The following is a 21,273-nucleotide window of genomic DNA, read 5'->3' on the forward strand; positions in this document are numbered from 1 at the left end:
AAACCTTTTTTGCGTGTCAGTCCTACGGCCAAAGCTCTTCCCGCAGTCGGGGCACTGGTAGGGCTTCCCTTACTGGTGGGTCTGTTGGTGTTTGGTCAAGGTAGAGCTGTGGGTGAAGCTCTTCCCACACTCCCCACACTTGTAGGGCCTCTCCCGCTGTGGATGAGCCGGTGGGTGATGAGGTGAGCATTCTGCTTGAAGCCCTTCCCGCAGTCGGTGCAGCGGAAGGGCCTCTCATCCGTGTGCGTCCGCTCATGCCTGAGGAGATGTGAGCTGGTCTGAAACCTCTTCCCACATTTCCCACATGTGTAGGGCTGTTCCCCGGTGTGGATGCGTTGGTGGGCGTGAAGATTGGAGCTGTCACTGAAGCTCTTCCCACATTCCCCACACGTGTAAGGCCGCTCCCCAGTGTGGATGCGTTGGTGGCTGAGGAGGTTGGAGCTGCAGTTGAAGCTCTTCCCACATTCCCCACATGTGTAGGGAAGTTCCCCAGTGTGGATGAGCTGGTGGGAGTGGAGGGTGGAGCTGTGCCTGAAACTCTTCCCACATTCCCCACACGTGTAGGGACGTTCTCCAGTGTGGATGCGCTGGTGGATGTGGAGGTTAGAGCTGCAGCTGAAGCTCTTCCCACATTCCCCACACTTGTAGGGACGTTCCCCAGTGTGGATGCGCTGGTGGGTGCGTTGAGTGGACCTGTCACTGAAGCCCTTCCCACATTCCCTACATGTGTAGGGCCATTCCCCACTGTGGATGCGCTGGTGTTGGATAAGGTTGGAACTTTGCCTGAAGCTCTTCCCACATTCCCCACACGGGTAGGGCCGTTCCCCGGTGTGGATGTGCTGATGGGTGAGGAGGGTGCTGCTCCTGTTGAAGGTCTTCCCACATTCCAAACACCTGAAGGGTTTCTCCCTGCTGGGAGGCTGCTCAGGCTCCACCAGGTCAGAGCTCCCCCTCAAGCTCTGGCCGCCTTCCCGGCACAGGCTGGCTCTTTCCTCCTCAGAGCACCCTGGGCTGGCTTTGGAGCCCCTCCTGCGGGGGGATCTCCGGCCCTTTTCCTCCCCGCTGCCTTCCTGCGCCGGGGAGCCCTTCAAAACGGCCTCTCCCACCAGGGTCTCACGGGGGGATTTGTCCTCCGGGCTCTCCCTCCTCACCTCGGGGCCTGGGGCAGGAAGCAAGAAGGACAGGCAGGGGATTTGCCTCCGGCCCACAGGGAAGGCCAAGGACATCCCCCCAACTCCGGCCCCGGCAGGACGGCGGCGCCAGCGGGGTTGTCCTGCAGCCGGGGCCATGCTGGGCTGACAGAGCCAGCACAACACCCGCCCAAAGGGACACTGACTTCCTCCTCACCTGCCTGGGGGGCCCAAGGCATCTTTCTCTTCCTCGCAGCCTCCTCCTCCATCCGCCCAAGCTTTGGGAAGGACAAATCCTGATGGGGGGAAAACAAGGGCTGAGCGTGTTGGCTTGGGGGTTCCTCCTGCCCAAGTCCATCTCTAGAACTCACCGGGCATCCTGTGACCATAAAAACCTCCCAAACACCAAGATTCGGCCCAGAAATCCCAAACCAACATGATTCAGGTAAAAAACCTCTTAGAAATGGCGAGATGAACCTCCTCACAAACTACAAAAAGTTAAACTTAAGCGAAAAAAATACACAAAATATGAAGATTCAACCCCAAAAAAGGTGTTCAATTGGGAGGATGAGGAGAGTGAGGTCACTTCATGAGCACTTGATTGAGTTGCAATATATTAATCAAAAGCTGTATTAATGTAGTATCACTTAAAACTCGCCAGGGCTGTTCCTCAAGGTTCTCTGGCCCCCTGCCAGTCTGGGGTTGTTTCTCCAAACCACCAAACCAAGTGTGCCAAACGCCCTGGTTGGTCAGTGCCGGCACTCGGTGAGGGGATGAGAAAACTGCACCCAGGGCTGGGCTGAAAGAGGCTTCAGCACCACTTCTGATGGCCCAGGGGCAGCATCTGGCTTCTCCCAAACAGAGACATGGCACTTGTTCCTCTGCAGGGCGTCAAGGGCAGGAGGGTGACTCCTGCTGCATGGATGGTGTCCTAGTTAGAACAGCTGGGACCGATTCATCACTGGATAGGTATAGCCCAGAACTGTGTATTCTATGGCCCTCCATGCCATTTCCCAGAAACTGTTGTCAGGGGCAGAGGGGGCCTGCCTGTGGGGGGATGTTCCTGTCCTCATACCCTTTTATGGAATTCCCCGCTCTGAGGGAAGGATTGACCATTCCTTTTATGGAATTCCCCGCTCTGAGGGAAGGATTGACCATTCCTTTTATGGAATTCCCCGCTCTGAGGGAAGGATTGACCATTCCTTTTATGGAATTCCCCGCTCTGAGGGAAGGATTGACCATTCCTGCCTGAACTGGAGAATATATAAACCTGGAGTTTCAGAACTTTTCTACCACTCGTGGGACCCAGAGGAGGACTGCAGCTCACTGCTCTCGGCCAGACTGAGACCACCACCCTCGACTGGACTGCAATCACCATTCTGACCGGACTGCAACAGCTCTCCCACCAGCAGGTTTTTCCGCTCTCCCTTTACTTTGGGCTCAAGGGGGGCCCGGGGAACACCGCTTGTTCATATCCCAGGGTGCTGGGTTGTACATTTGGGTTTTTGTGGATTGAAGCCAGTTGTTTGTCTGCATAATCATACTTGTTGTGTTGTTTTAATAAATTGTTATTCTGACTTGTGGTCTCTCTTTTGAGTTGAGTTCATTTTCCCTGCTGGCTTACCCTTAAACCAGCACAGATGGAATGGCAGAGGATCCCTTGGGTCCCCAGGTTGAATCAGCACTCGGGGATACAAACTGCGCTCAGGCTCAGGATGCAGCTGCCAGCACAGATTTCCATGCAAAGTCTGCAGGGAGTCAATCTCTGGAGAGTAGGTGTGCAGGGACCTGAGGGGATTATGGACAGGGGCCCAGCAGGGACAGCCAGGGCCTGCAGGGGAAGGCACAGGCACAACCTGGCCCCCCACACTGCCAGGGCTGTCTCTGCTCCTCCTTGCAGGCTCCGTGGCCAGGCACAGTTTGTGTTCCTGGGTGCCCACCATCTCAGCACTTGGAGACGCTCAAATCAGCGCCCGCAGCTCTGCAGCAAAGCCCCAGCTCACCTGGCACACAGGGGATGGACACAGCACCTGCTCAGGGATGGGCTTTCACAGCTTCTGTCTCTTCCCCACCACAGGGCTCTCCTTCCTCAGCAGCACCTCTGCCTTGCACTTATTCTCAGCCTCACCTCAGGGACAGCTCTGGGCTCACCTCCGCGCCACTTCTCAGCCTCACCTCAGGGCCTGGGCTCAAGGACAGGAACCTGCAGGGAGGGGACATCAGGTGCAAGCTGAGGGCTGCCTGCTTGCACTGGCCTCTGGGCTTCCTTCTCCTTCTAAAACTATGCCAGAACTCAGCCTGCTTTTCTAACACCACACATTTACACACTAGCCTTGGAGATATATATGGACAGACATCTCTATCACCCTGGGGATGGAGCCTCAAGCGTGTGCTACCATAGGAATGGCAATCACAGAATCACAGAATCAGCTGCGTTGGAAAAGACCTCCCAAATCATCAAGTCCAACCCCTGATCCAACCCCACTGTGCTTCCCAGACCATGGCACTGAGGCCACATCCACTCTCACCTTCAACACCTCCAGGGACGCTGACTCCACCCCCTCCCTGCCCAGCCCATTCCAAGGCCTGATGACTCTCTTGAGAAGAAATTGCTTCCCAATATCCAACCTAAACCTCCCCTGGCACAGCTCAAGACCCAGCCCTCTTGTCCTACTGCTGCTTCCTGGCAGAACAGCCCCACCCCCACCTGGCTCCAACCTCCTGGCAGGGACTTGCAGACAGTCAGGAGGTCTCCCCTGAGCCTCCTCTTCTCCAGCCTCAACACCCCCAGCTCCCTCAGCCTCTCCTCACACCACTTGTGCTCCACTCCCTTCCCCAGCCTCGCTGCTCTTCTCTGCACCTGCTCCAGCCCCTCCAGGGCCTTCCTCAACTCAGGGGCCCAGAGCTGGACACAGCACTCCAGGGGTGGCCTCACCAGCGCTCACTCCAGCCCAACAATCACTTCCCTGCTCCTGCTGACACACTCTTCCTCACACAGGCCACCAGCCATTGGCCCTCTTGGCCACCTGGCCACACTCTGCCTCCTCTTCAGCTTCCTGTCCATCCCCACTCCCAGCTCCCTTTCTGCCTGCCTGCTCTCCTGACACTCTGGCCCCAGCCCGGGGGGCTGACGGGGCTTCTTGTGGCCAAAGGGCAGGACCCGGCCCTTGGCCTGCTGGAACCTCATCCCCTTGCAATCAGCCCATGGATCCAGCTGGGCCAGGTCCCTCTGCAGAGCCCTCCTGCCTTCCAGCACATCAACACACCCCCAGCTTGGGGTCACCTGCACATTTGCTGATGAAATGCCTGGTTCTGCAGCAGCTGCAGATGCTCAAGGGGCAGCAGGACCAAGTCAGGGGTCTGGGGGGGCCTGGGGGGCTTTGGGGTGTGGGAGGGTCCTGGGGGAGCTGGGGAGGGGCTTTGGGGATTGGGGGTACAAACCAGGACAGACCAGGACAGACCAGCACAGACCAGTACCTCCTCACTGCTCCCCAGATCTCTCCTGAAGCTGGGCCCCGTTGTCCTGGGACATCTGAGCCCCCCCCAGTGCCCTCCCAGTACAGCCCAGTGCCCCCAGTACAGCCCACTGTGTTCCTGTCCCAGGGTGTGGGTGATCCCTCTTTGGGGGGTGTTGGAGGCATTTCGGGAGGGGCTGGGGGAGATTTGGGGGGGGTCGGGGGGAGGGTTTAAATGGGGATTTGGGAGGTTTTGGGGGCTTTGGGTGCATTAAGGGGAGTTAAAAGCGGTGTTGGGAGGGCAAAGGGATCTGTAGGGGGAGGTGATTAAAGGGAAAATGGGGGTTAGGAGACATTTGGGGTGGTTAATGATGTCTATGGGTAAAGAGGAGGGGCAGCAGCATGCTAAGGTGAGTCCTGAGACCCCCCTGGTGTCCCCAAGACCTTCTTGGTGTCCCTAATTTCCCCCCTTAAGACCCTGAGACTCCCCTGGTGTCTCCAATGTCCCCAGGGCCTCCAGATCACGCTAATTCCCATCTTGACACGCCCAATTCCACTGTCCACAAACCCCTCCCCACTCTCCCCAGTGTACCCAAACCCCATCCCTGATGTCCCCAACCCTCTATCTCACCCCAGGAGCCCCCACTGGACCCTCTGAACACAAAAACGCCCTCCCACACACACACTCACAGAAAGGCCAAGGGCATCTGGGGACACGTTGGGGACAGTTGGTGGCTTTGGGGGATTACTGGGGGTTACTGGGACACACTGGGGGGAACCAGGGGGCACTGGGAGGGACTGGGGGGCTACTGAGGGATGCTGGAAGAGCACTGGGAAGGACTGGGAAGTTACTGGGGGATTACCAGGACACACGAGGGGGCACTCAGAAGTTACTGGGCCATACTGGGGGTTACTGGGTGCTCACTGGAGAATCACTGAGCCATACTGGGGGGCAGTGGGAGGTCACTGGGACACACTGGATAGTCACTGAGGGGGTTACTGGGCTGTACTAAGGGTCACTGGGAGGTCACTGGGCTATACTGGGGGCACTGGGATCCCTTTACCTGGATGTGGTACATCTCCCGCCCAGACTTTGGGGGGCTGGGGACCCCCGGAACACACTGCTAGGCTTTAAGGGACCCCCCCCCCCCCCCCCCGTGGGGTCTCTGTGTGCTGAGTGTTGGGGGTCTCTGGGGTTCGGGCGGGGTCTCTGGGATCCCCTTTCCCTGGGGCCGGTTCGCGGGGCCGGCCGGAGCGCTGTGGCGGGAAAAGTAATGGCGGATCGCGCAGAGCCTCATGGGAGTTGCAGTTCCCCCTTCAGTACTCCGCCGGCGCGCCTGCGCAGTGCAGGCAGGGCGTTGACAAAGCCCCCCCCCCGGTTCCGGGCCCGCGCTCTGACTCTCGAGAGCCCCTGAACCCCTCGGCTAAACCCTCCCGAACTCTCCAGCCTTTCCACCCACAGCCGCGCTCCCCGCAGCCCCCGAGGGGATCCCCAGAGCCCCGCTCTCCCGCAGGCCCCGCCAGCTCACAGTGCAGCACGGAGCCAGCGCCATCTTTGCTTCCCGGAAGCACCCGCGGCGCTCTGCGCGCGCACCGCCTTTCCAGAGCCCCCTCCACCCCCCGCAGCCGCAGCCTCCGCCCGCCCGCCCGTCAGGAATGTTCGCACGGGCGGTGCCGCAGCGCCCTCAGCCTGAACTGAACCTGCTTTTACCTCATGAAATCTTTGATCTCTGTTAGCCAAGACCCTCTTTCCTTCCCCAATTGTCTTGTCCTTTGTGAGGGGGGGATCATAGCGGCCCTTTGCACTTGAGCGGACTGAGGTTTCTACCACAAAGGGCCAGTCCCCTCTCACAGGGGCAGCTTCTTCCAACAGAACCCTTCCTGGGGGTGTGTGGAGATTCCTGCCTTAGCTGGGGACCCCCCAAGGTCAGTCCTGGAGGTTGAGAGCAGAGATCTCCCCACCAGGGTTGGTCTGGGGGAGTTCCATCCATCTCTAATTAAGAATTATTGCTTTTGTGCCAGCTTTAGTAGAATTGCTTCAACAATTGCTTTAGTGTAGAGCACTGTCCTATCTTATCCTGTCTTTTAGTGTTTCTCTTGTGCAGTAAAAAAATCCTGATGAAGATCTTTTGTCTGATCATTTGTATCCCTAAATAATCCCCTTCTATCAATAGATCTGATTTGCCATCATTAAAACCTGGGGGACCTAAATGGTTCAGTCACACCTCTGTAATTCCTCTAAACTGAAAGTGTTGGCATAATGCAAGGCTGAGATTGGATCCAGCAGCCCCCAGCACCCCACAGTAAGTTGGGAGCTCAGGGGGGCCACCTCCCTTTCCCAGCCCCTCTGTGCCCAAAGACCCTCATAGGACCATCTGACCCACCAGACCACCCCCCTTTTTCCATGCTTCACTCTCTTCCTTTCACTTTTCCATAGTCCCCTCAATGCCCACCCCACCCCCAGATTATTCTGGGGGTCCCAACCCCATTTTTCCCTCCTCTCACATCATCCACATCATCCCCCCAATCCCGAGCTTCCTCCAACTCAATTTGAGGTCCCACCACCCCAAAAAAAGGGTTTAGGTATGGTCCTGGGTGGGCTCTGAGTATGTTTGGGGGGTTCTCCAGGGCTTTTGTGCAGGTTTAGGGGGGTCCCAGCACCTTTTGGGGTGAGCTGGGTGCCTTTTAAGGGGCAGGTGCCCCACCAAGACCCCCCCAGAGCAGGCTGACACAGGGGAACAAAGGGGGGCCCCCATTCCTGATCCATCCTGGGGCTGGTTCTGCCCCCCCCATACTCGGCTCCACCCCTTGGGATTCCCCCAAGGCCCTCCCCCAGTGCCCCCCAATAACCGGGACTGGGGAGAACTGGGAAGCTTTACTGGGAACACTGGGAGCAGCCGGGCGGAGGCAGAGTGACAGCAGGGGAGGGGGGGACACACGACCCCCCAAAATCCTCACAGGGACAGGGGGGTCCAGGCTGGGCCCGAGGCCCTGGGGAGGGGCTGCGGCCGCCGCCGGCTCAGGAGCTCTGTGGGGAGAGAAAAGGGGGTGACAGCGGGGTGGGGGGACAGGGGGGACACCGGGATACACCGAGACCTGGACTGGATCCAGTGGGACCAGAACTGGGGAACAGGGATCATACTGGGAGCAGCTGGCAGCATGTTGGAGGCAACTGGGATATACTGGGAGTGACTGGAACCACAGTAGGGGTGACTGGGAGCAACTGGAACCACACTGGGGGCAATTGGGATCATATTTGGAGCAACCGGGCCCCTACTGGGGTCATACTGGGATCATACTGGGAGTGACTGCAATAATACTGGGAGTGTGTGAGAGGGACTGCAGCCATACTGGGGATGAGTGGGATCAAACTGGCTTCCTACTGGAAGTGTCGGGAAGTCACTGGTATCATACTGGTGGCAACTGTGATTGTACTGGGATCATACTGGATCAGACTAGGATCATACTGGGAGCAACTGGTTCTATGCTAGGGGCAACTGGGAGCTACTAGGATCCCACTGGGAGGAAGTGGGAGCAACTGGGACCATGCTGGGCACAACTGGGATCATATTGGGAGCAACTGGCCCACAGTGAAGGTGGCTGGGGTCATACTGGGAGTGACTGGGAGCATTCTGAGGGCAGTTGGGACCATGTTGGCGCAACTGGGATATACTGGGAACAAGTGGGATCACGCTGTAATTGACTGGGATCATACTGGGAGGCACTAGGACCCTACTGGGGTTGACTGGGAGTGGCTGTGAGAAACTGGGATCATGCTGGAAGCTACTGGGAGCATTCAGGAGTGAATGGGACCACACTGGGGGCAACTGGGATATACTAGGAGAGACCAGGAGTGAGTGGGATCATATTGGGACTGCCTGGGAGTGTACTGGGACTGACTGGGAGCATGCTGAGGTCAGCTGGGATATACTGGGAGAGACTGGGACTGACAGGGATCCTACTGGGAGGGACTGGAACTCTAGTTGGGTGACTGGGAGCAAGTGGGACCCTGCTGGGGACAAATGGCTTTATCCTGGGAGTGCCAGGGAATGTCTGGGTTCATCCTGAGTGTGACTGCCACCATATAGAGGGTCACTGGGATCATACTGGAGTCATACTGGGAGGGACTGGGAGAGACTGGAACTACAGTGGGGTGACTGGGAGCAACTGGGACCATGCAGGGGGTAAGTTGGATCCTACTAGGAGAGACTGGGATCATACTGGGACTGACTGGGAGAATGCTGGAGGCAACTGGGATATACAGGGAGTGGCTGGGAGTGACTGGAACCATAGTAGGGGTGACTGGGAGCAACTGGAACCATACTGGGGGCAGCTGGGCCCCTGCTGGGATCATACTGGGGTCTTACTGGGAATGACTGCAATAATACTGGGTGTGTGTGAGAGGGACTGCAGCCATACTGGGGATGAGTGGGATCAAACTGGCTTTGTACTGGAAGTGTCTGGAAGTTACTGGGATCATACTGGGAGTGACTGGATTCATACTGGGATCATACTGGGATCAAGTGGGACCATGCAGAGGGCAAATGGCATCCTCCAGGGAGTGACTGGGAGTGACTGGGGCCATACTGGACTCAGACTGGGAGTCCCTGAGAGTGAAAGGAACCATCCTGGGGGTGGCTGGGAACAACTGGGACCACCTTGGGGGCAACTGGGATCCTATTGGGAGTGACTGGAATGACTGGGATCATAGTGGGAGTGACCAGCACCATACTGGAATCATAGTGGGAGTGACTGTAAGGGACCAGAATCAAACTGGGAGTGACTGGAACTACGCAGGGGGGAACTGGGAACCAGTGGGGCCAGGCTGGAAGGCAACTGGGAACATCCTTGGAGCAACTGGGATCCTGCTGGAAGCAACTGGGAGTAACTGGGAGTGACAGGGTGCATGCTGGAGGCAACTGGCATAAACTGAGAGTGACTGGGAGTGACTGGGATCATCCTGATGGGAACTGGAACCATCCTGGGGGAAGTGGAAGTAACTGGGTATGACTACGAGCATGCTGAGAGCAACTGGGATATACTGGGAGTGTCTGCAACCATACTGGGGGTAACTGTGACCACACTGGGAGCGACTTGGACCACACCGGGGGCAACTTGGAGCAACTGGGAGTGACTGGATCTACAGTGGGACAACTGGGATTGACTGGGACCATGGTGGGGGAAGGCTGGGATCATACTTGGATTGACTGGATCTATGCTGGAGGCAACTGGGACAAACTGGGACCATGCAGGGGGCAACTGCAATCGTACAGGGATCATACTGGGACCATACTGGGATCAGACCAGGATCATAATGGGAGCAACTGGGTCTGTGCTAAGGGCAACTGGGAGGAAGTGGGATCACACTGGGAGGAACTGGGAGCTACTGGGACCATGCTGGTGACAACTGTGAGCAACTGGGATCACACTGGGAGGAACTGGGAGCTACTGGGACCATGCTGGTGACAACTGTGAGCAACTGGGATCACACTGGGAGGAACTGGGAGCTACTGGGACCATGCTGGGCACAACTGAGATCATATTGGGAGCAACTGGGCCCACAGTGAAGGTGGCTGGGGTCATACTGGGAGTGACTGGGAGCATTCTGAGGGCAGCTGGGACCATGTTGGCACAACTCATCACTGGTTGCCAAAGTCTTCCCATACCTAAAATAAACCTGAAACTCTGCTTTTCAGTTAACCTGCTGCCTTGCAGTCAAATTTTCAGACAATGCAATTACAAACTACTAGAAAAAGATCAAACTGCATTCAGCAGGTGTTTTTTGGAAAAAAATCCTAAAATTTCCTGGTGTTGCCCATCAAAACAGATGTTTAAATTACACTTTTATGAATCCCAAAAATCCAGTGGGATTGAACAAGCTCTTGGTAGAAGACAACCTGCTGGCATATCTAAATTGTCTTTTGATTTGCTGCAACATTAGAAAACAGACATTAACTTGGAACTGGCAAAATCAGCATGAAAAATCTAATAGACTAATATGGGAGTTGGTTGTTGTGAGGAAAACAAAGTTTCCTGGTCTTCAGCTGGTATTGCCAAAATGACAAATTTAAGTATCAACAACATTATCTCAGATGTATTTTGGAGTTCAAGCCATCCATCAAAGTGTTTACTGGCAACAGTGGGAATGCTAATCCTGATTTTCAATCAGAGAGTTTATTCATTGTTCTAATTAAACATACTTGGAGTTATGTTTGGCCTTAATACTGCTAAAAAGCAATACAGATTCTCTGCCAGTAAAATAAGGGACTGGGAAAAACACGGTGACCACTTCTCTCCCCACAGCACCCAGGGGCAAACACAAGAGACCCATATGTAGGCTTGTGTAGGTTGCACTGACAAATATTAATTAGGTATTTTACTTAGAGAGTCTCTTCACTGGGTAGCAAAATAAATCTTCTGGGAGGAAAATTGTGATTTTCCACAGAAACTTTTGTTGTCGGGTTCCAGTGACAATGCCTAATTAACATCCATTTATATCCCAACCATTACTGACCTTTCACTGGACTTTGTTAACTACTGAGACAAATACTCGAGACCTCTGTGTTCTTTTTTCACCTTTTTAAAGTTAGTTTACAACAGAAGGAGCTGCAAAAACATCCTACAGTTTTCTTCAAAAACTTTAAAGTCAAAAAAAGATTATGAAATTACAAGACAAATCTTAAAACTTTTTCTTCATCTTTTCAGGCAGGCCAAGATTACAACAGTTGTAAAGTGTTCTGCCGTGTGTTCCCTCATTTCTTACTTGGTCATCTTGACCTTGTTTATCTGTCCGTCTGCACACACCTTTGGCAGCAACCCTACAGCCCAAAAGAGACAGAACACTCTTCATCAGAAGAATCCATCCCAAGAGGGAATTGCCTCCCACCCTCCCACCTTCTGTATTGGACACACAGACTGGTTTTCTTGCTCCTGCCCCTGCCTTGCCACAACTTGGCACGGCAGGAGTTAGCTCGTGAAATCAGAGGAGGGAAGTCCTCAGATGGCAATACTGAAACTGCCCAGGAGGATGTCAGCAGAGCCCTGCCTTACATGACATTGTGCGGATGTTCCGCACACGGAGGCGCCTTTCTCCCTCAGCACGTCCCGTGTAACAACTGCTGGGCTTGCACCGCCTGTGCCGGGGGTAGAACCATCCCCGTAAGGTCACTTGGTCTGATCTGTCACAAACGCCGTGAAAACGTGGAACAGAAGCGTTCTCACAGCAGTGACTGTCCCCCTGTGTTCTCACAGCAGTGACTGTCCCCCTGGACTCAGCACTGGGGAGGCCACACGTCAAGTTCTGCGTCCAGTTCTGGAGCCCTCAGTTTAGGAAGGACATTGAGGTGCTGCAGCAGGTCCAGAGAAGGGCAACAGAGCTGGTGAAGGATCTGCAGTGCATGTCCTATGAGGAGCGGCTGAGGGAGCAGGGGGGGTTCAAGCTGCAGAAAAGGAGGCTCAGGGGAGACCTTGTCACTCTCTACAACCACCTCAAAGGAGGTTGTAGCCAGTGGGGGTCGGCCTCTTCTCCCAGGCAACAAGTGACAGGACAACAGGACAGTCTTAAGCTGTGCCAGGGGAGGTTTTGGGTGGACATGAGGAAGAATTTCTTCACTGAAAGCGTGATTAGACGTGGGAATGGACTGCCCAGGGAGGGGGTTGAGTCACTGTCCTTGGAGGTGTTTAAGAAACAACTGGATGTGGCACTTGGTGCCATGGTCTGGTTGACATGGTGGTGTTGGGTCATAGGTTGGACTTGATGATCTCAGAGGTCTTTTCCAACCTAATTAATTCTGTGATTCTGTGAACTGGGATACAGTCTTTTTCAGCAGGATGCTCCAAAGGGCCACAGCAGACCTCGATGATCAGGACGGGATCTACATTCGATACCGTACTGATGGAAGCCCTTTCAGCCTAAGGCGACTGAAGGCCCACACCAAGACCTTAAACCATCTTGTCCAGGAGCTGCTTTATGCTGATGACGCCGCCCTTGTTGCACACACAGAAGCAACTCTACAACATTTAACATCCTGCCTGAGGCTGCTGAGCTCTGTGGGATGGAAATCAGCTTAAAGAAGACAGAAGTTCTCTATCCACTGGCACCTCAGGAAGTCTTCCATCATCCCCATATCACCATTGGCCAATCAGAGCTCAAATCAGTTCAGCAGTTTAATTACCTGGGTAGCCTCATCTCCTTGGATGGTAAGATTGGCAGAGATAGACAACAGGTTAGCAAAGGCATAGAGAGCTTTTGGAAAGCTTCATAAAAGAGTTTGGTGAAATAAACACCTGAAGAAAAGTACAAAGATCAGTGTTTACAGAGCCACAGTGCTGTCTACTCTCTTGTATGGTTCCGAATCATGGGTCATCAACTGCCACCACCTGCGTCTCCTAGAACGCTTCCATCAACTCTGCCTCCGCACAATCCTAAACATCCCCTGGTCAGATGATGTGACCAACACATCTGTTCTAGAACAAGCAGCAGTCACAAGTATTGAGGCCACGTTGCTGAGAACACAGCTGTGATGGGCAGGGCACGTCTCCAGGATGAAGGACCAACCACCGCCTCCCTAAGATCCTGCTCTATGGTGAACTTGCCACCGGCTGCCGCAAGAGAGGAGCCCCGAAGAGAAGATACAAGGACTCCCTGAAACAACATCTCAGCCTTGGCCATATTGATCACCATAACTGGTCTACTCTGACCTCCAGTTGGGAGACCTGGAGACACACCATCTATAACGCAGCTGTCTCCTTTGAGAACGCACACAGGATCACTCTTGAGGAGAAAAGGCAACACAGAAAGAACCGTGTCTTGCAGAATATACCATCTAGGGAGTCTTTCTGCTGTGCCTTTTGCAATCCGTTATGTCTATCTTGTATTGGCCTCATTAGCCACCAGTGTGCCTGTAACAAATGTGGATAGAGCCTTCCCAAATCCTCGTTCGCAAAGCCCGGCCATGATGATGATGAATGTTGTTATTGTGAATCTGTAATTCAGTCACTGTTAAAATTGTAGCAAATGCTATTGAACCACTTGATAATTGTTCAACTGGTAAATGATTAAGTGATACTAATCTCTTTTGCCCCCTTATCTTTGGATCCAAATCCTTGGTGTCCTGACCCTCTTGCATCCCAAGGCTCTGTGTAAATCATTCCCTTTCATCAAAAATCTATATTTTTCGTGACTTCCACTTTAAAATCTTCCCCCTTAGCTAAACTACAAAACAACTCCAATTAGCTGTTCAAGTCTTGAAGACAATGAAAGGAAGGGAAATAATTTGTTTTTCAGTGTTTTAATGGGTCCCACAGTGTGTTTGGAGTTCAATCAGCTGTCAGTCCAAGACGGGCCATGTCAGAACTGGTGAGGTTGGGGGGTGAGGAGCAAGGTTGATCATCCAGGGTCAGTGTAGATCTCCTAAGGAGACACTCAGCATCAAGATCACTTGGAGAACACCTCTATCTCCTCTTCTTTGAACTAAAAAATAGCCATCCTTGAATTAAAAAAAAAAAAAAAGTACAAACTTTGAAGACTTGTTTTGAAATTGCCTTGAAGACAATTAAAGGAAGACAAAGAGATCCTGAGGGATTTCTGGATTTTAATGAGCCCCACGGGGTGTTTGCAGCCCAGCCCATGATCCTGAGGTACTGAGAGAAGATTGAAGCAGCTGCTGAAGAAGTCAGAAGCCCAACTCCAAGTGCCTTGAAGCATTGCTGGGCCCCACTGAGGGCAGGCACTGCCAAAGCCTCCCCAGGGACTCCTTGGAGCAGCTCCTTGGAGGCCAGGAGTGCAGGCAGACAAAGGCTCTGGGCAGGCCCCTGCAATGCTGAGCAAAGCCTGCCTTGGTTTTGTGGAGCACAAAGGCCAAGGCCTGAGCCCCAGGCCCTGGCCCAGCAGATCCTGTCCCTCCCGGCTGGCTCAGGGCTGTTTGGGGGGCACTGGGATGGGAGGGGGAGGAACAACAAAGGCCCAAACCTGGGCAACCCCTGCCAGGCTCCTGAGGGAGGGCCGAGGCAGAACCCAAGTGCAGAACCTGCCAGGCAAGTGTCTTGTGGTGGCCTGAGTGGCAGAGGCAGCTGCCAGAGGCAAGGGGACAAAGGCCTGGGTGCCTTTGGGCCTTGCAGCCCTGCCAGAGCCCTTGGCCATCTCTCCTGCAGGCTGTCCTGCCCTGGCCCTGCTGCTGCTCTGGCCTTGCAGGCTGCACACACCCCTCCTGCTTTCCCACCCCCTCCCAGCAGCATTTCTAGACCCTCCCTGATGTCTCTGCACCAGCTCTGGCTGTTCCCTGGAACACAAAGCCATGGGCTGATCCTGACTCCCTCTGGGTGACCTCTTGCAGCACAAGGGTCCCCGTTGAGTGACATTTCTTTTTCCTCACCTTCATTCTGAACCTTCTATGCTACTCTTTGTGGAGATTTCATTCTATTTCCAATACAGAGAAAAGCTCCATCCTGTCAGATCTCCTCTAGACCCTCTCCAGTTCTTCCTCATTCCTCCAGAATGGGGAACCTCACAGACAGACAGACCAGTCCAGATGTGGTGACCCCAGGGCTGAGTCCAAGGGGGTGACAACTCCCTTGTCTGGGTGCCCACACACCCCCTAAGGCAGCCCCACGTGCAGTTGGCCTTAAATCAAGGGGCCATTCTGATTCTTTGTAATGTCACGGAGTCAAGTGGCACCGTGACACTGCAGAGCCTCATGGAACTAAAGGAATGCAGGGACACTGTGGAATCTCAGGGAACCAAGTAGCCACAGTGACAGTGAAGAGTCTCATGGCACCCACTGTGCCTGCCCAGAACTCCATGGAATCAAGCAGAGCCGCTGCCTCCCCCCCGCCGCCGCACGGACCGGAGTCGCCGGCTCTGCCCCGCTTGGACACCTCTGGAGTCAGCGTGTTCTTGGGCAGCACAACTGATCTCAGACCAGAGAGTTTCCCACATTTTGCTTTGCTCTCTCTTTCTCCTGGTTTAATTTTTGTTCTTTGTTCATTCAGAGGGAAAAGGGGGAAGGGAGGCACGTGTTGATCCCTGTTTTTTTCTGTTTACAAAAGGGAGTGGGGCCTGAGAGGAAAGAGGAGGCAATTTCCCTCTCTGCTGTTGCTTTGGACTGTTCTGTTGGTATTGCTGGTTTTGCTGCTATATTTCTTGTCAGTCAACTCTTATTTTTTCACTTATACCTCCTTGTATTTTGTCTCCCTGTAGTGGTGGGGAATAAAAGAGGAGTGAATTCATTTTATTGGAGTACCTGCCCCAATATGTGTCTTTAAACCAGGACAGGTTGCTCAAGGGCTCCCTGAAATTTGGCATCATTCACAAAGGACTTGAGAATACATTTTGTCCCAATGTACAGAGAGATAATAAAGATGTTCTCTAGTGGTGTTCAAGGGCTAACCACTGAGGGATTTCACCAGGAAGTTGCTGCCAAGAGGAATTGGTACCATGGATTTTATTTGACACTCTTCATTCAGCCAACTTCCCACCCACCACATCTCCCACTTCTTCAGTCCAGCTCTCACCAGTCTGGCCATAAGGAGACCACAGGAGACCATGTCAAGGGCCTTGATAAAGTCTGGGCACACAACATCCTCTTCTATTCCCTCCCACAGGGGTTCTGCAATCCCTGCCTTGTCCTTCCCATGCCTGGCAATGGCTGCAGGAGGACTTGCCCTATCCCCTTCCCTGCTGAGCCTGAGTAGTGTGGAACTCTGCCAACCCTCCTTGCTGCCCTGTTTGCAGACTGGTTCCATGTCTGCCTTTGCCAAGGCCCCAGGAAGCTCTGGGATGGCTCTGGCCTTTCCAAGGGTTTGGGAGAGTCTCCCAGTGACACTGCCCAGCCTTCTCAATATCCCTGACACCAAAACCTTTTCCATAGCCTACACTTCCAGAGGAGTGCCCAGGACACAACACAGGCTGTCCTGGTGTTTCTGGAGAATGAGAAGGGATTTCTTCCTCGAGGCCAACCCCTCCAATTGGATTTGAGTGCAGCTGAAAGGTTTGCTCAGCATTTTCCCCGGGGGGTTGGGCAGGTGCCTGAGGAGGGGGTAGAACAAGGGCTGTGTCCAACTGTGCCAGGAGGGCTGGGCAAGGATGAGGAGGCTGCACAAAACAGTGGCACTGGGGAGGGGAGAGGAGCAGCTGGAGAGACCTTGTGCCTGCCCACGCTGGGCAGGAGCTGCCCCAGGATGGCAGCTCTGAAGCACTCCCAGGATGTCCCTGGGAACAGGAGGGGAAGACTGGATCTAAAAATGGAACCTGGAAAGCAGAGAGCAGGAGTGTCATGGGGACACTGCAGGAGAGTTCCAGCCCTGGAGCAAGGTCACAGAAGAAGTGACCAAGTCCATGTCCTGCCCTCAGAAGATCCCACAGCATCCTGGAGATGCTGGAAGGGAGCCCAGCTCTGCTTCACAAGTTCCCAGGGCCTGTCCCTGCCTGTGCTCCAAGGGCTTCCACCCCCCAGGACTGTGCTCAGAGAGCACTCAGGCCTTACAGCGAGAAAGGGGCTCAGGAGGACAGTGTGGAAGTGGCAAGAGAGCAGCTCTGCAAAGACCAAGCCCTGCTGCTCCCTGGCAGTGCTGCTGGGCTGGGATTATTGTCCCCTTCCCGTTTGCAAATACCCCCTGTCCTGCAGTGTGCTGTCCTTTAGGAACATCTGAGAAGAAGGGTCTTGGACAAAGAAGGCACTGCAGGGTCCTTTATTTTGTTTAAATATACAGATTGCACACTTCATCATTTATAAATCTCTGGGTCACATTCAGTGGGTGGACACTAAATTAGAAGGCAGATGCATAACAACATTTAATTGCACGGAAAATTATTGCAAGAACAATCCAATGACCTCTGAGAAAAACCTGAGCAGGAAGGCTGGGCCATTAGTGAGTCCCATTCTATATTCTATGAACCAGAAAACAAACACTTTATTGATCCTGAAAGGCATCGAGTCATCATTTTTCTCAGGGCATCCTTGAGCTCCTGGTTCCTGAGGCTGTAGATGAGGGGGTTCAGTGCTGGGGGAACCACCGAGTACAGAACTGACACCACCAGGTCCAGGGATGGGGAGGAGATGGAGGGGGGCTTCAGGTAGCCAAATGCAGCAGCGCTGAGGAACAGGGAGACCACAGCCAGGTGAGGGAGGCACGTGGAAAAGGCTTTGTGCCGTCCCTGCTGAGAGGGGATCCTCAGCACAGCCCTGAAGATCTGCACATAGGAGAAAACAATGAAAATGAAACAACCAAAACAAAAACAAGCACTAACCCCAAGAAGCCCAAGTTCCCTGATGTAGGAGTGTGAGCAGGAGAGCTTGAGGATGTGTGGGATTTCACAGAAGAACTGGCCCAGGGCATTGCCCTGGCACAGGGGCAGGGAAAATGTACTGACTGTGTGCAGCAGAGCATTGAGAAAGCCAGTGGCCCAGGCAGCTGCTGCCATGTGGGCACAAGCTCTGCTGCCCAGGAGGGTCCCGTAGTGCAGGGGTTTGCAGATGGCAACGTAGCGGTCGTAGCACATGATGGTGAGGAGGGAAAACTCTGCTGAGATGAAAAAGGCAAAGAGAAACAGCTGTGCAGCACATCCTTTGTAGGAGATGGTTGTGGTGTTCTGGAGGGAATTGTCCATGGCTTTGGGGACAGTGGTGCAGATGCAGCCCAGGTCTGTGAGGGAGAGGTTGAGCAGGAAGAAGCCCATGGGGGTGTGCAGGTGGTGGTCACAGGCTACGGCGCTGAGGATGAGGCCGTTGACCAGGAGGGCAGCCAGGGAGATGGCCAGGAAGAGCCAGAAGTGCAGGAGCTGCAGCTCCCGCCTGTCTGAGAATGCCAGGAGGAGGAACTGGGCCATGGAGCTGCTGTTGGACATTTGTCATTCCTTAGGACAGGGTCTATTCAGAAAAGGAAAAGACACGGAACAATTAGGAGATACCCCTCTCAGCAAAGATACTTTGTCTTTCATAGTAATCCCCCCAAAATAATTGTATGTCCCTTATGCTGGCTCAGAGTGGTGTGAACAGCAAGAATTCTGCCCATGTGCTGCCAAGGGCTCAGCTCTGTTCTGCTGCAGTGGCGACATGGAGCTGGTTTTGACAGCTCTGATGATCACAAGGGATGTCAGATGTAACCCACCTTTAATGGAAAAGCTCCATTTCTGACCCCCTTCCTCACAAGAGTGTGGTCTGCAGAACAGAGGTTTCTATTCTCTTTAGAATAATTCTTCTGTTAGATATGTTCCACCATTAAATCTGCAGAGTGTTCTTTTTAGGAGTAAAAATTCTCATTTTTATGGCTGAATATGTAAAGAATCTTTAGAAAAGACAAGAGACAAAAGGGCTCAGCTCTCTGTGGTTTCAAGCAGAGCCAGGAGAGTTGCAGAGTTCTTTAGCCTGTTTCCCATCTGCCCTGCTCTTTCCCTTGTGCTTCATTCACTTTGATTTCACACAAACAAATATTAAAAAACACACCCCCAAATACATGTGCAGTGATGACAGCAGGACAATGTTGTTTCCAAGCTCAGCTCTGTGAAGTGTCCCCTGTGCCAGCCCAGAGGTGCAGCTGTGCTGGACAGAGCAGGACAGGAGCCCTCCTGCAGAGAAGCCAAGGGCTGGGACAGGAGAGTGCCCACCCCCAAGGGAAGGCTCAGCCCTGCCCAGGATCCTGTGCTCATTTCTGATCCTGCCTGAAATATTCACCTCTGAGAGGAAAACAGTTTGAATTTCAGTGCAGCCTCCTGACCTGAGAGAACAATGTCTATGCTACAATGCCTAAGCAGGAAACTACCAGCAGGACAAACTCCTTTCCTGTAGCCCCTGCCTTTTGTGAGCTTTGCAAAAAATTCTGCATTAAATATAGTGTAGTGATCTGGAGCTGTGAGCAGGTCTGACCCTGCAACACCAAGACATGGAAAAGATCCTCCCTCAGCTGCCAGGTTTGCTCCTTGCCCACAGCCCTTCTCCCCCAGCCCTGGCAGCAGCTCCCCGGGCCGGCTGAGAGCTGCCCCTGGCAGGCAGCAGAGTCCCTGCCCAGCACAGCGCCCTGGGCTGCAGGACCCTGCTCTGCCCCACAGCCCTGGGCACCCCTGGCTGCACCCCCGGCTTCACAGCTCTTCCAAAGTGCCCCAAAACAGCCCCTGCTCACCCATCCCATCAGCTGGGGCTGGGCCAGCTTTAGGAGATGCCTCCAGGAGCTGCCCCTGCACTGCCCTGCAGCCCCAGACTCACCATGTGCACCCTGCCAAGATTCCTCCTGCAGGGAGCTCTCAGCCATCCTGCCAGTGCTGAGCCCCTTGAAGCTGTGTCTGTGCCCTGCTGGTGTCCCTGAGCTGCCCTGGCAGTGCCCTCAGCCCTGCTGGGCTGTGCAGAGGAGCTGCTCACCAGCAGAGCTGTCTCTTTGAAGCTCTTCTAACTTGCCAGGAGCTCCCTCTGTGCCAGGAGCCCGGCCCAGCTCAGCAGCACAGCAACAGCCCCAGGCATTTCATGACCCTCGGGGGGTTTGGTGTTGTTTACATGAGACTCAGTCCCCGAGAGGAAGTTCAAACAACTTCTCAAGAAGTCAAAGTGAGATTGAAACACTAAAGTTTTTTGTGGTGCTAATGAGTCTCACTGAGGGACACAACTGAGAACGTGTCCCCAGATACCAGTTAGAGCAGAAAACTGCAGACAGTGATGACAAGGATGGACAAACAAGGGAAAGGTGGCTCTGATGCTGAAGAAACCTTGACTTGTTTCCTTAATCCAAAGGACCAAGCCCTGACCCCCAGCCCCTGGGAAGGCAGATGCTGTCCCTGCCTCATTCCTCAGGGCTCTTCCTGGGGCACTGGGATGTGGGATGTGCAGTGCCAAGGGCAGGACCATGGGGTGGCACCTGCCAGGCTGCTGAGCAGGGACAAGGAGGCCATGAGGCCCCAGGGCTGCAAGGGGCACTCCCCTCCTCCTGGCATCAGGGGCACAGACAGCAGCCCTGGCCAAAGGCCTGCAGAAGGTGGCTGTGTCAGGGCCTTTCAGCTTCTCCCCATGCCTGTCTCCTCTCCAGCCCAGGCTGTCCTACGGTGTCCATGCCCTGCCCCTTTCCCTGCAGGCTGTCGTCATCCCCCCGGCTGCCCCACCTGGCTGGCACCTTCCTGCACTGACATCTCTGCATCCTCCCTGGCTCTTCCTGCACACACAAAGCCTTGGGCTCATCCAGACTCCTCCTGGGTGATGTGTTGCAGCACTGTGTTTTCCATGGAATGAAATTCCTTTTTCCTCATGTCCAGTCGGGACCTCCCCAGCTGCACTTGGCATTAATTCTTTCTTTCTCATGCTCTTTTCTGCTATATCAAAAGGATCCACCATCTCTAAATCCTCCCTTCAAGCCCTCTCAGGGCTGTCCTGTGCTGTCCTCAGTCTCCACACCATTGAGGCCACAGCTCCTTAGCTCCTCTCTAGTGCTCATGTGCTTGAGACCTTTAAACACCATCTTGGGAGATCTCTGGGCACTCACAGATGTTTGTGCAGATGAAAATATTGTGCTCATAGTCTAAGTAAATCACAGTTGCCATGACAACCAGCATGCATTCCCATTGCTATGGTCAGTTACCATGGAAAATAGAATACATTCCCATTGCCACAGTCAGTTACCATGGCAACCATAATACATTCCCATTGCTACAGTCATTGACTGTGGCAAACAGCATACTTCCCACTGGTACAGTCAGTTACCATGGCAACCAG

The 21,273-nt window shown here is 54.0% G+C and overlaps 3 protein-coding genes across 5 annotated transcripts in view; 2 read left to right on the plus strand and 1 right to left on the minus strand.

The window, feature by feature from the left end:
• The window catches only part of LOC127474869 (zinc finger protein 239-like), a 196,446-nt gene extending 189,762 nt beyond the window's left edge, over positions 1-6,684 (plus strand). The window contains exon 2 of one of the 3 annotated variants that reach the window (XM_051796182.1): positions 6,525-6,684. The gene's annotated coding sequence lies outside the window, so the exon portion shown is untranslated. Of the gene's footprint in view, positions 1-6,445; positions 6,466-6,511 lie in introns of those variants that run through there. The other 2 variants (XM_051796181.1, XM_051796184.1) reach the window with 2 other exon arrangements.
• The window catches only part of LOC127474822 (zinc finger protein 11-like), a 705,018-nt gene that overhangs the window by 460,886 nt on the left and 222,859 nt on the right, over positions 1-21,273 (minus strand). The window contains exon 4 of the mRNA XM_051796126.1: positions 196-957. Coding sequence (XP_051652086.1) covers positions 196-957 — 762 coding nt within the window. The remainder of the gene's footprint in view (positions 1-195; positions 958-21,273) is intronic.
• LOC127474868 (zinc finger protein 239-like) overlaps positions 1-21,273 on the plus strand; it is a 246,797-nt gene that overhangs the window by 193,175 nt on the left and 32,349 nt on the right. The window lies entirely within an intron of this gene.

Source organism: Manacus candei, unplaced genomic scaffold, assembly GCF_025592945.1.
Source record: "Manacus candei isolate 608988 ecotype Guabito, Panama unplaced genomic scaffold, ASM2559294v1 h1tg000045l, whole genome shotgun sequence".
Classification (NCBI taxonomy): Eukaryota; Metazoa; Chordata; class Aves; order Passeriformes; family Pipridae; genus Manacus; species Manacus candei.